The 15,017-nt window shown below is 35.5% G+C and overlaps 1 protein-coding gene across 3 annotated transcripts in view; it reads right to left on the bottom strand.

Annotated features, from left to right (window-relative positions):
• Window positions 1–544: 544 nt before the first annotated feature.
• The window catches only part of LOC143237566 (uncharacterized), a 54,731-nt gene continuing 40,258 nt past the window's right edge, over window positions 545–15,017 (bottom strand). Inside the window, exons 13-21 of one of the 3 annotated variants that reach the window (XM_076476967.1) lie at window positions 14,739–14,847; window positions 12,530–12,819; window positions 8,702–8,919; window positions 8,311–8,349; window positions 3,704–3,837; window positions 3,023–3,207; window positions 2,067–2,281; window positions 1,502–1,574; window positions 545–681 (exon numbers count right to left, since the gene is read on the bottom strand). In XM_076476967.1, coding sequence (XP_076333082.1) covers window positions 572–681; window positions 1,502–1,574; window positions 2,067–2,281; window positions 3,023–3,207; window positions 3,704–3,837; window positions 8,311–8,349; window positions 8,702–8,919; window positions 12,530–12,819; window positions 14,739–14,847 — 1,373 coding nt within the window. In that variant the 3' untranslated portion in view covers window positions 545–571. Of the gene's footprint in view, window positions 686–1,501; window positions 1,575–2,066; window positions 2,282–3,022; window positions 3,208–3,703; window positions 3,838–8,310; window positions 8,350–8,701; window positions 8,920–12,529; window positions 12,820–14,738; window positions 14,848–15,017 lie in introns of those variants that run through there. The other 2 variants (XM_076476968.1, XR_013020138.1) reach the window with 2 other exon arrangements.

The raw sequence follows: 15,017 nt of genomic DNA, 5'->3' as shown, positions 1-15,017 counted from the left end.
ATGTATTTTTTGGAAGTTTTCATTGTTTATTAGGTTTTGAATATTGTTAAATTATAGGATGTATTTTTGGGAAGTGTTCACTGTTCATTACCTACTGAATATTTTTAGAGTAAAGGATGAATTTTTCAATGTTTATAATAGCATGACTACTGACAAATGTTTTGTTCATATTTAGTGTTGTTGAAGAAAACATATAAAAGTGACATTACTTACTAATTAACGATTTAGGTATGCAGTATAACACAGTTTTTAAACATCCTTTACTATGTAAGGATTTTCCTGAATAAAACTCAGGCTTCAAAGCCTGTTTATCAAGTAATTTTTAAGGTATAATCATTTCAAATAAAGTGAGAGTTAATGCGTATATGTTGTAGTTAACCATATGCAGAAAAAAAGAATGATTTCATAGTTGTTTTTTGAATATAATACAAATAACCCAAACGGTGTTAATCCTGAAAAGTGTTTTCAATTGTTTCTAGGTATGGCCCTTTACCACTAACTGAAGAATGTAAAACATTCAATAAAAAATTGGAACTCACTTGTTTGAGGAAGGGCGCATCCATACCAAGGGTCAGAAAATACTACATACAGCACCGTGGCAGCCTTGTGGAATCAGTGGATGGGCAGAGAGATTGCTAGTAGGGAACAGCGGGACCCGATTGTGACGTTGCTGGTTGCTCCCTGCCTGGGCAAGAGCACAGAAATGAAAATAACTTTAGGCAACTTTACATTCACATCTAAGCAGTAAAGTAACTGGGCAGAAGGCAACGTTAGTTAATTAGTAAAGAAAGTTGATTACAGCATAGTAAATGTAGTTGTCAGACATATCTGATTGCAGCTGACTGTCTTTTTTTGTCCAAGAATATTTCTATTCAAAAATTTAGAATGTAGCAAGAAAAACGAGCTTCCTACGTTAAGGAAAACTATTGGCAATGTACTGGAATCGACCGTTTAATATCAAAATAAAGAAATATTTAGTGAGTTTTTCAAGTCTTAAAAAATATCTCCACTGACACACAATAAATGGTTAAACAAGTAAAGTGTTTCTCGCAGAAGACAGTTAAGGAGATAGCGAAGAATGATACCACCATAGAGAAGACGGGCAAGGCGCAGAATACACAAACTGCAACCGCGAAAAGTTGAGAAACAGAAATCACCCGATATAAAAATGTTTCTTGTGACTTCGTGTGCCATTTATCATAACTTTTACAACGAAATGGAATGGAAGGTTCCTACGTGAATTTAAGGCGGGATTCCATTACATTGCTAAACTATACTTGTTTTTAAAGATTTAGTCTCTTTGCACGTGTTAGCTTTGTGAGTATTGCAGTTTCTTTATATACACTTACAACAATTACAACTTTCAAAACAACAACAATAAAAAGCAAACAAACAACAAAAAAACACACATTTCAAACACGGGCAATAAAAACGTCTATAGACGTCTTCCATTTTAGAATATTCTAAGAATTGACTTCGAGACTATGAATCATGATCATACCCTTAGCAGGATCTGTTGAACCGATCGATTTCCTTCGAAAAGGTTTGATGAGTTTCTTCTCGTGACCAAGGTGCTGTCAAATATTAAAACAAAACAAAACACGTTAACTGGTTCTTCTTCTGACCGTGGTTCTGTTAAATATTAAAAAACGTAATTTAACTAGTTCCTCTACCAAGGTTCTATTAATAGAACAAAATATATTACCTGCTCCTTGTCCTCACCAAGGTGCTGTCAAATGTACACGTTAACTTAACTGGTTGCTCTATTGACCAAAGTACTGTGAATTATAACAAGACACGTTAACTGGTCATTATACTGACCAAGTTTAGTTAATTATAGCTAAGTTTTACGATACTATACTAGTATATAGATTTATAATGTTATTCTACAACGTAACGTTAGACCTTTTTAAAAACTTTGATAAGGTTTTTAATGTGTTGTTGGACAAGATATCTGTTAAAGTTTATCTTCCTTCGCCTTTTGTTCACATTTGTTGATATGCGTACAGATGCGCATTTTTAGGATGGACAAGTACTGAGTATCATTATAACAGATTTCCACATACTCGTTTGATTTCATCAGCGCTGCTGGAGAAGGGAAACTTGAAACCCAGGTTGTTAAGTCGCGCCATCTTTCGGCCACTATCTCCTGACGTTACACTACCAAGACTACCATGGCTGAATGACGCTCGTGGGCCTCCTACTGGATCACGTGGGTAGCGACTCTCGTCGTGTTCCTGAAGTTTATACCATCGGGGTTGCTCGTCCAATACAGTTTCATCTAGAATATTTCTTAATATTTAAAACTTTTAAGTAATGAAATCAATTAATAACAATATAACTGATAAATTTATCAAATGACTCATCTCAAAGCACCATACACGAAACGTTATACAAAGCAGTGGATGTTAATTGTAATGGACTAAAAAACAATAATGGTAAATAATTGCTATAGAAACTAATCCACTGTTGTCGTTTTTAACGGAAGGAATATTAAATACGTGTATAACACGATGCGATCCGAATTCCTCGATTAAGCCTGTTCAAGATAAATTTACATGAATGTAAGTACATATTCATATGGTTTAAACGCCAAAAACCAGCGACATATTCAAAAACCAATAGGCCTAAAATGCTTTTATAAAAACAAATGCATTGCAGAACTTTTCCTGAACTTTTAAATGGCGATTAGAAAACTGAGACATATAAACATAGCACTCCATGTTATCTTTTGTCCCTCCTCTTCTCAAAAATAAAAAAAAGCACTTGGCAATTTATTTATATGGCAGACTATAGAAACCAAATAAATCATCTTATTTTAATGCTAGCCATTTTTCTTGGCATTTATTCATTAAACTAGTGTTTCGATTTCAGTAAATAATATAAGGAAAATACGCTGATTTTATCCTTTTACTCTGTATATAAAATAACAACACATTCTAACAAGCAGAAGTAAGAAAAACAACAAAACATAACTAAAATACAAGCTATAAAACATATAAGAAAGCTCCCTAGGACTAACCCGATAAGTCCAAGATGATTTCTCCAAGAAACTCGTTTGGCCGGTAGATGTCGTAATTCCAAACGCTGATTTCCAAAAACTTGTTAGGCAGATCTTCTGGCGGAATATTAGGGTATACCAATGTCTGTTTCCATTCTGGACTGCTGCATCTAGAGAAGTAACGAGTTCGCCTCTGGTTTTCCATGCTACAAAGGTCAACAACTTGATCGTTATTATGGTAAACACAACATGATTTTATCGAATAACGAAGTTTTGTTTACGGATTTTTTTTATAAAACCATTTCTTTCCGTTTTGAAAATACTTATTGTTCCTGTTTTTTGATTCATGCACATTCATTTGCCTAAATAAGTTATGAAAATTTTCATTGTTCACACGCATACATTCATAACGAACTAATATATTGAAGAAATCAATCAGTTACTTAATCAAAACGAGGCTTAGTTAAATATAGAAGAAAATTAACTATACTTCATAAAAACTTAAATTTCTAGACATTGTGAAAACAAAAACACTCATTAGCGACAAGCATATTGTCCTATTTTATCAGGATTTCATTTTCCAAATTTCACTAGCTAATCTAATACGATCATAGTATCAAATAAAGTTGAAAAAACAACAACAACACTAACTCTAATAATCTTAGTGTAATTCTTATTTCAGGCTACGTTATAACAACTTACCACCTGACGGGGAGGAGATAACACTTAACGAAAGGGTCGGGTAGGCCGCTGTTGTCTCTAGCTGTCACCAGGTTGCGTGCTCGGACTATTGTTATGTATAGAATGCCTGCTTTGGAGTCGTAGCATATTTGAAGCTGAAAATAACACATGGAGTATGTATTCCTACGTTTCCTAAGGTAAAACAAACATGGTGATTATGTGTGAAAGACTTGCTGATCTAAGTAATGGTTCCACGTAATCGTACTATTCCTAAGATGAAAGAAACATGGTGATCATGTGTGAAAGACTTGCTGATCTGAGTAATGGTTTAATGTAATTACGTTTCCTAAGATAAAACATATATATATCAGGTCATCCCATAAGTAATGCCCGAAAATTTAATACACAAAGTGCATCATCATTTCTGTCTTTGTAGAAGGCTTTAATGACTAAAATATGTAGTAGGACGTGTATAAAAATGGTAAGACAAATAAAAGAAACTAACTCAACTCCATTTTCTCAAATCATTAGTCAAATAAACCCTTACGAAGATGAATGTGTCTGAGAAACATATTAGGCAAATAATGCTTTATGAGTTTACAAAAGGCAATAGTGCAGCAGGAACTACACGAAACATTCAAGGTGTTTATGGTGTGGAGTCTCTCAATGAAAGAAAATGTCAAAGTTGGTTTCAGAAGTTCAGGTCAGGTGACTACAACTTAAGTGATGCACCATGTTCAGGTCGTCCTGTTGAGTTTAATGATGGCTTGCTGCTGGCTGCACTTGATGAAGATTGTGCAGTAATAGTTGAAAAACTAGCACAGAAACTTAACTGAACCAATTCAACAGTTCACCATCATCTGCAACAGCTTGAAAAGGTGTCAAAACTTGGAAAATGGATCCTCCATGATTTGACAAAAGTCAACCTTAGAGCAAGAGTGGACATTTGCACTTCTCTGCATCTCGTGAACGTAACTCACCTTTCTTGGACAGGTTAGTAACTGGAGATGAAAAATGGATATCTTTTAAAAATGTTAAGCGCAGCAGACAATGGCTCAGTGCAGATAAATTGGCTAAAGCACAGCCCAAAATGGACATCCGTCCTGGGAAAGTCTTGTTAAGCGTTTGGTGGAATATTGTTGGTGTGATCAACTTTGAGTTGCTGACATTCAACGTAACGATTATATCAGAGTTATATTGTCAACAGTTAGAGCTCTTAAATGTTGCACTGAAAGAAAAGAGGCTTGTTTTGATCAGTTATAAAGGTGTTGTGTTACACCAGGATGATGCATGGCCCCATATAGCAAGGATCATATCTGTAAAGACTGAAAAGCTAGACTGTGAAAAACTTCCACATCCTCCTTATTCTCCAGACCTTGCCACATCTGATTATCATCTATTCCGAAGTGTGAAGAACTATCTTGATGGAAAAGAGCTTGGAACACATAAATTCAGAAGTTTCTGAATCGTTGGGAGAAAGTAATTAATAATAATGAACATATATTATTGATTAAAAACATTAAGAGCGTTTGAAATCCTTTCTCTTTTTCTAAACCTAAAATCTGTTTGTTTGTTTTTGTTTTTGAATTTCGCGCAAAACCACACGAGAGCTATCTGCGCTAGCCGTCCCTAATATAACAGTGTAAGACTAGAGGGAAGGCAGCTAGTCATCACCACCCACCGCCAACTCATGGGCTATTCTTTTACCAACGAATAGTGGGACTGACCGTCACATATAACGCCCCCGCAGCTGAAAAGGCGAGAATGTTTGGTGGGATGGGGATTCGAACCCGCGACCCTCAGATTACGAGTCGAATGCCCTAACCACCTGGCCATGCCGGGCCCTGAAATCGGACATTACTGATAGCTTGGTGATATGAGTAATAAATAGTTTGAGTCCAACCTTTCTAGAGTTTTCTATAGTACAGGTTTTTGTACACCACCACACTTGTAGAAAACACGCCTTTTAGTGTTGTCTGTAAAGACTGAATGAGAGAAGAGAAAACTAAACGTTTCCAACTAACAAGTGACAACAATCAGGTTCTTAATATAGCAGTCCTTGACCCTCTTTGTTTGAATTCAGCCTTTTCTTCTTTCCCAATCCAACTCAATTTTATTTATATTATATATAATACAATAGGTTAAAAATATGTTAATTTTTTTAACTACGATCAATCTGGTATATAAAAATGTGACAGGAAGCGCATCCCCTGTAGTAGGAAGAAGTATTAATAATTTAAAAATGAAGGTAAAGGCATTCATAAATAAACAAAAGCTTACAACAACTGACATAACTCTTTATTAATAACTAACTGACATAAATATCGTATCATTTTTATTGTTTAATTAACTATAAAATAGCTAAGTACATCATATAATTAATAAATAGTTTTGGAACGAACATTAGACGTTTTTAAAAGAGTTCTTTCATCTTATATTATTTGGTCCTGTGTTCCAAAGATTCACCTCCTAGACACATTACTGAACATTAACATATTGATTGTTTTAGAAAGTGGTATGTGTAAATTAGCATCAATTCTAATATTTGGTCAATGGATGTCATGGTTATTTTTCTTTAAAAAAGGGTTTGCAAACTTTGTAATATAAATAATTTAAATTTTATCACAAGCATAAACCTACGCACTACACAATTATTTGTATAAATATTTAAAAATTGAGTGTTTATGAAATATTCTTAATCTAATGACCAACAAATTAACAATAACGTACAACAGTTAGGTCGTAGGCCCTGTATCAGTTTCAAGTTTCTCATGACGACTGTTTTGATCAAAAATCAACTATGTCAAAACTTGAAGTAACGCCAGAGGCTAAATTGTAATTAAATTAATGTCCTTAGTTCTTGTTCTTATAGTACAACTTAAATCATCATATCAATTTTTATTATGTTTTCTAATACAATTCCACATTTTTGTGATTTAAAATCTAGTAAGGTCACAGTATTATATAGAAATGCTTCATAATTGATGGTTTTAGAAGTTCGTATTTAATGGTGTGACTTTCTTTGAGAATGATAAAGCCATTAACTTTTTTGGTATGTGTACAGAAAGATGAAAATTAATATGTGAATCAGAATCTTTTCCTCAACTAGAGACGTCTTTCAGATAAGGATTATGCGTAAAAAATCCAGAATTTATCAGATATTAGTGAGACTTATAACGAAAGTAGCATGCAATGAGTTGTGCCGATTATATTTTACAGTTTCCATATCAGACAAGAATTAACCGAGTTATGACTTGCCACATCACAAACAGACACCCATAGTTAATAACAGTATTTCTTGTTGCCAAATATGTCTCCATCAGATAACTTCAAGTCCAGCTGCAACTTTGCTACTCTTCGGCATGTGTAAGGTTCCGAAATATTGGACTTGCGATCTGTGTAGCTGCTGTGGACGTTATGATAGTCTTTTTGACTGTTAAAGATGCTGTGGCTGCACTCAAAAATAGGCTTAATGGTAACAAGAACAGTAATGATAGTAATAGTAGTCTTTCGCTAGATCAAGAACAGATGCTCGAACCCCAAAAGGACCGAAGAAAGGTCATATAATTTGATTTACAAATTACAGAAAGGAGATAATCAAATAGTGTGTGTGACCATTTCTTGTAATTGATGCGACCATTTCAAACTCTATGTCTCTTAATTTCTCGTGCCTGCAGACTGAAACAAGTTACCATAATATGGATTGTATGTTTAAATATGTTATATTATGATCGTTCCAATGATGTATGCATCATTCCCAAGAAGCAATTACCGATATTTCTTGTTCTTTGGCCTTCTATCCCTCTATCCCTGGTTGAGGAAGAGATCCTGTGTAGCCTCCAGTGCCTCAGTGGTTACTCTGGAAGCTTATAACGTTAAAAACCGATTTCAATACTCGTGGTTAGTCCATAACAGATAACCCACTGTGTAGAGTTGCACTTAACAAACAAACTAAAAACTCCGTGTTTGTAACAAAGAACTTACCTAGAGATGAAACTTACAGTTTGCTATTTTCTAAGGGACACTTTGACATGCACCTTCTAAGGGACAATTGGATGTGTGAACTTTTAAGGGATACTTAGATCTATAAATTTTCAAAGCATATGTTTTGGTCTGTGACTGATCTACTAAGGAATGCTCTGTCCTGTGACTCTACACAATATACTTTGACTTTTGACCTGCTAAGGAATACTTTGATCTTCAACCTGGGAGAAATATTTTAATATTTGAACTTCTATGCGATAAAAGTCGATAAATTAAATGGACAAAAAACGTTTGGTTACAATAAACATAAAACAAAATTTCATTTCAGTAACATTTAGATTTCTGCCTCCCTCTGGCACAGCGACAAGTCTACGGATTTACTACGCTAAAATCAAGGGTTCGATTCCCTCCGGTGGGCTCAGCAGATAGCTCAATGTGGTTTTGCTATAAGACAAACACCTTACACCTATAGATTGCTCCTAATCCGTTTAAATTCCTTTAACTAAATGACTGAGAACATAGATTTGTGAATGTGGCTAAAACACATTAAATATGTTTGCACAAAATTATTATACGTATAACTGATACCAACAAACAAAATTCAAAAAGAGGTATTTTAGTATTAACAATGAGTGCTCACTTACCTGGATTTCTCCGGTGATGTGATCTGTTCGAAACTTGTACTATAATGAAAAAGTTATGTGTGTCAGTAATTATATTCCCGGCAATTTTGTCGTATTTGATAAATTCGCCAAGTAATTCGCACATTTTAACTGGAGGTATAAAACATAAATAAACCAACAGAAACACTAACAAAACAGACCAACAAGGTAAGAATCTCTTTTATGGTTAATAACAGACTGAATAAATAGCTTTTTTTTAAGACTGTGACACTGGTACCGTGGGCAGAAGGTACAACGTAATGGCACAGTTGTATAAGATATCTAATTTAAGCAAAATAGTTTGTATCCTTTGTATATTGCCATTATTCCAACATTTGATTCTGCCCACAGTAATTACCAAAGTCTTTCTTACCTTGTTGCTCTCACTAAGGCTGGTGGACTTAGGATTGGGATATTGGGAACTGGTCCAGATGGGAGAGGGATGATGATTACAAGCAGAGTTGGTTGAATTTCCAAGTCGTGGATTAGAGGGTGGCGTTCTTTCTGGGGCACACTGTAGTTGGGAAGTTAACAGGCATGGTTCATAGCTCTCTGATCCGGGACGGATGCTACAGTTGGAGCTAGCGACGTCTACAGGGGAGGAGGGGAACGACCATAAGATCAATTTGTATACCTCGATGTGTAATGAGAGGAAACATCTATTTTGAGTTGTCTCTTTCTTTCTAATATTTATTTTACGCAAAATAATTAAGTTAGCCTTGCAGGCCATAATAAATTAGCTTTCTCGTGTAATAGTTAAGTTTCACAGGTGGCGAAATTAATAGCATTTATTTGGAGGTGGCGAAATTAGAAAAGAATAAAAAAACATTTAACCATTTTATTTTCAGTTATCAGTTTATGATTAAGTCGTTTTATACTGAACATTTAAAAAAATTCCAGGTACTGTCACGAGTTCTTTCATTTCAATATATACAGCTAGTCCTCTTATGAAAGAATACTGTATAAATATTCAATTATTCGCTGCGGTTTTGTAAAACAATAAACTTGGTTCAGCACAGAACACCAAATTAATGACACATTTTAGTCTCTGATTCAGTTAAGAACACTAATATTCAATTGTACTCCTTCAGCACTCCAAACCCACAAGACACTTTCACCAGCCTCATTAATGAACTCTGAACGGAAGTATCGCGGTGAAAAGAGTTAATATTCCTACTAACAAGATACTGAACAACAAATATGTAGCCAACACGATTTAAGTACGTGTTTCTTGGTTATTTTAAGTAATGTATTTCTAATATGTGAAGGAAAAGTCCCATTATTAATTTTTAATCAGTTATGACAGTTTGTTAATGAAAGAGTTAATCACGCTACTAGTACTGTGAAGTAAAACAGGTTTCAAACACTTGTTTGAACTAATAATCACAACACAGACTTTTCATTCATTAAATCCTACATTCAAAACAGAATAATTTTATGTTGTATGTTTACGTTTTTTGACTGTGACAGAGTATTAAATTATTACACAAGATACTTTTTCACACCAGCTATACCACAATATTGTATGCCATAAGACTACTACAAAGTTATATTCAGAATATTGTATACCATAAGACATGTTATCACACCAGCTAAGTTCAGAATTTTGTATACCATAAGACACATTACCACACCACCAGCTATATCAGAGTACTGTATGCCACAGGACACGTTGCCACACCAGCTATATCAGAGCACTGTATGCCACAGGACACGTTGCCACACCAGCTATATCAGAGCACTGTATGCCACAGGACACGTTGCCACACCAGCTATATCAGAGCACTGTATGCCACAGGACACGTTGCCACACCAACTATATCAGAGCACTGTATGCCACAGGACACGTTGCCACACCAGCTATATCAGAGCACTGTATGCCACAGAACACGTTGCCACACCAGCTATATCAGAGTATTGTATGCCACAGGACACGTTGCCACACCAGCTACATCAGAGCACTGTATGCCACAGGACACGTTGCCACACCAGCTATATCAGAGTACTGTATTCCACAGGACACGTTGCCACACAAGCTATATCAGAGTACTGTATGCCACAGGACACTTTGCCACACCAGCTACATCAGAGTGCTGTATGCCACAGGACACTTTGCCACACCAGCTACATCAGAGTGCTGTATGCCACAGAACACGTTGCCACACCAGCTATATCAGAGTACTGTATGCCACAGGACACGTTGCCACACCAGCTACATCAGAGCACTGTATGCCACAGGACACGTTGCCCCACCAGCTATATCAGAGTACTGTATGCCACAGGACACGTTGCCACACCAGCTATATCAGAGTACTGTATGCCACAGGACACGTTGCCACACAAGCTATATCAGAGTACTGTATGCCACAGGACACTTTGCCACACCAGCTACATCAGAGTGCTGTATGCCACAAGACAAGTTGCCACACTAGCTATAACACACTTTTCCTTCCGCATAGCATTGTCTCAAAAGAATAGAAATGTCGCCATCCGAGAAAACATATAACACTTTGTACAACGGACAAACATCGTGGTTCTCTCCATCGTCCCAGCATTTTAACTCAATATAAGCTCAAGAAAGATATCTTTATGTTCAAAAGGTTACATTAGAGAAAGAAGAGTCTATTAAATAATGTTAAAAATCCGTAAGAATTAACCCGAAGGGACATGGATTCCACTGTTATTTATTGCGTTTACTTTACTGACAGCAAAACATTAAAAAAAGAAAAAAAGAAAAATGAAAAGCACTAGATGGTTACATGTGACTTAGCCACTTCAAACACTAAAGAAATTTAGTGCAGCCTTCCACTATAAAAATACCCCAGTGATGCTTAAAGTGTACTACTACACGTATTCGCTACACAAGTAATAACAAATCTTACGGAAAGCTTCATCTTCACTACACCAGTAAAAACACACCTTACAGAAAGTTTCATGTTCACTACAACAGTCATGACACATCTTATAGAAAGCTTGATCTTCACTACACCAATAACACAGCTTACAGAAAGCTTCTTCACTACACCAGTAATAACACAGCTTACAGAAAGCTTCATATTCACTACACTAATAATAACACACCTTACCGAAAGCTTCTTCACTTCACCAGTAATAACACACCTTACAGAAAGCTTCACATTCACTACACCAGTAATAACACACCTTACAGAAAGATTCATATTCACTGCACCAGTAATAAAACACCTTACAGAAAGATTCGTCTTCACTACACCAGTCGTAACATATCTTACAGAAAGCTTGATCTTCACTGCACCAGTAATAATACACCTTACACAAAGCTTCATATTCACTATACCAGTAATAATACACCTTACACTAAGCTTCATCGCGTCATAATAGCTACAGCCATGATTAACTGCTATGTAGTTTGATGTAAAACAGTTTGGAAATCGAATCCAATTTCAACAAATGTGGGTTTCAGAAGACTGATTAATAAACACTTTGATTAATTTTGATTTAGGTTGCTAAGCTGTTAACCTGAAGATGACCTAAGAAGGTCGAAACGTTTTTTTCTACTTTATTTTAATAAAAGTTTTAACATCCGTACCAGACGTCTTGAGATACATTTCTACTTCAAATGGGTTTCTTGCCATTACGAATTTAAGTGAGTACTTCTTGTTCCCTATGTCTACTCACATAATTCCCTTGTAATTTCAGAAGAGACCATTAAATAGTTATTTAAAAAAATACTTCCTAGATGACTCATTGTGAGCAGGTTCTTAAAATCTATAAATGATGTGGCTGCCAACACTCCAAGAAGCGGACAACCGTTAGCTGGATTATAAATATATCCATTGAAAAATATACATGTAAAAACGGCTGGTATGAGTTGAGAAAATTCTATTTAGAGGAGCGAACAACGTTTTGACCTTCTTCGGTCATCGTCAGGTTCACAAAGAAAGAAAGACGTAACTGACCGATAGCTGACCAGCCGTTTTTACATATATATATTTTTCTCTTCAAATGGGTTTTCTTGTCATCACAGATAAATACATCCATTGACTGAAAAACAAGCATTGTGGTAAATAACAGTCAGTTGTTCTGTCTTAATAGTTTATTATTTTTATATGAAAAACAATAAATACTATAAATGACCAAGATTAACGTATCAGTAATTTTCTAACATTAATTCTGTTATTAATAAAAGTTTGTTACGATCACGTTATCGCTTTCGTATTACCTTTATTTCCCTGTTCAGAAGATTTAAGGCCATCCACATTGTCGTAGGAAGAACTGTTACTGATGATGGGATCTTTGGATTCCTCAATGTTCGAAGATTCTCTGGGTGCACAACCATTCTCGTTGTTACCTCCAGGGTTGTGACCAGTGCCAGAGTTAGAGTCGCCCTCGTCTCCGTGGTTATTACCTGTTTTACCACTTTCCGGACCATTTCTAAGATCCTGTGGTCCCATCCTTGGGTAACGACGTTGATGAGTCCGACCAAGGTGAGAATCGTGAACGTTAACATCGCTAAAAATGGGAAATCATCAAAGTTGTTACCGTTCCTGATGGCACCATCACAAAACGTCATCTGCACACTCCTTTCCTCCTGACAGTATAAGTTCTACGGGCTTAGCCTTGACGGGAGGACAGATTTACAGTCCAAGACATTCTAATAAAGTTATTTTTACCATGGCAGTAGCCGTCACGCCAAACATTCTCGCCCTTTTAGCCATGCAGTCGTTATTATGTATCGCTCAGACTCACTATTCGTTGGTAAAAAAGTAGCCATGAGTTGGCGATGAGTGGTGATGACTAGTTGCCTTCCCTCTAGTCTTACACTGTAAATTAGGGTCGGCTAGCGCAGATAGCCCTCGTGCAGCTTTGCGCGAAAATTCTAAAAACAATGAAATTAACAATAGTAGTCTTGAAAAGAATATTCTATACAAACCTGCTTCTGTTAACATCATTTTATAACTTAGTTTTTAAAAATAACTGGTTATACAGTCTCGGTTCTCCTGTATGTATTACATCAGCCGTACTGCCAATGTCTGTTTACAACCTCATTTCCACAAATAGTACTATTTTTATAACATCATTTGTACTTTTAATATCTTTTTTACTACTTCATTCTATTGATAGTAATGTTTTTATAACATCGGTCGTGCTGTCAATATCTTTTTTACTACTTCATTCTATTGATAGTAATGTTTTTATAACATCGGTCGTGCTGTCAATGTCTTTTTTACTACTTCATTCTATTGATAGTAATGTTTTTATAACATCAGTCGTACTTTCAATATCTTTTTTACTACTTCATTTTATTGACAGTAATGTTTTTATAACATCGGTCGTGCTGTCAATATCTTTTTTACTACTTCATTCTATTGATAGTAATGTTTTTATAACATCAGTCGTACTGTCAATATCTTTTTTACTACTTTATTCTATTGATAGTAATGTTTTTATAACATCGGTGGTGCTGTCAATATCTTTTTTACTACTTCATTCTATTGATAGTAATGTTTTTATAACATCGGTCGTGCTGTCAATATCTCTTTTACTACTTCATTGTATTGATAGTAATGTTTTTATAACATCGGTCGTGCTGTCAATATCATTTTCATTGTCTCATTTCCACTCATAACATTTTTTATAACATCAGTCATGCTATAAATTTCTTTTGTTTTTACAACAATGGTTTTATTATCTTAGTCCAAGTGTTTCTACATTAGTCTTTTTACTAACATCTTGTTCAGCCATTTCTACAAACATTTCTATTTCCATGTTCACCTACTGCATTTTACAGTATTATGCATCCATGAAACGAGTAATTAGACTTAAACGTTTGGTTGCTGAGATATGAAAACTATAGATATCTTCATATTGACCACAGACATATGACTAAATAAGAAGGCGTAACGCTAAAACTTACGAGTGGATTGTTTGCTTGTATTTTGAATTTCGCGCAAAACTATACAAGGGGTATTTGCGCTTGCCGTCCCCAAGTTAGCAGTATAAGACTAGAGGGAAGGCAGGTAGTCATCATCACCCATCGCCAATTCTTGAATTTTTCTTGTACCAACGATTTAAATTGCAAAGCCCGTTTTGGAGATAATGGAACTCGAACAATAAACCCTAGGAAACTCTTAATTCGGGCACGTTAACAATTCGGCCACACAGGGCCTGTATATATTTTTTCCCAAGCAAGCTTCCGTTCATTTTCTGAACATCAGATGTTACAAGGTAAAATTCTGCTACGACGAAAAGCAATATAAAATGCACGCGAGGCTCAACACGCAACTTTTTAGTTTTGCCAGAAATAAAACAACAAAAAACAACCAAGATGCATTACGATTTCTAGGATGTTTCAAATACAAATGGCTCTTACTTTAGTTCTTACAAAAATTGACAAAATATGCGCAGAATAGAAAGATGGTTATGCTTACCTTCGAATAACAATTTCCACTTCATCGCCAGAGGACGCTACAACACGTTGAACATCCTCATAGGTTTTGCCTGTGAGAGGAATGCCGTTCCACTCTAGAACCAGATCACCTGTAAGACCAACCCATCTAGGTTCATCCCACGTTCATGCCTAACTTCATTAAAAGAATAACTTACATACGTGAATTGTTCTCCAAATATAGTAGCAAATGAAGCTTCAAAGGTGAGTTTATTTTCACGAATCGTCATAACTATTTTGTCAGATATTCTTCTATCAATTT

Source organism: Tachypleus tridentatus, chromosome 13, assembly GCF_004210375.1.
Source record: "Tachypleus tridentatus isolate NWPU-2018 chromosome 13, ASM421037v1, whole genome shotgun sequence".
Lineage (NCBI taxonomy): Eukaryota > Metazoa > Arthropoda > Merostomata > Xiphosura > Limulidae > Tachypleus > Tachypleus tridentatus.
The sequence above is the reverse complement of the archived record's forward strand: the minus strand, read 5'-3'. Positions and strand labels throughout refer to the sequence as shown.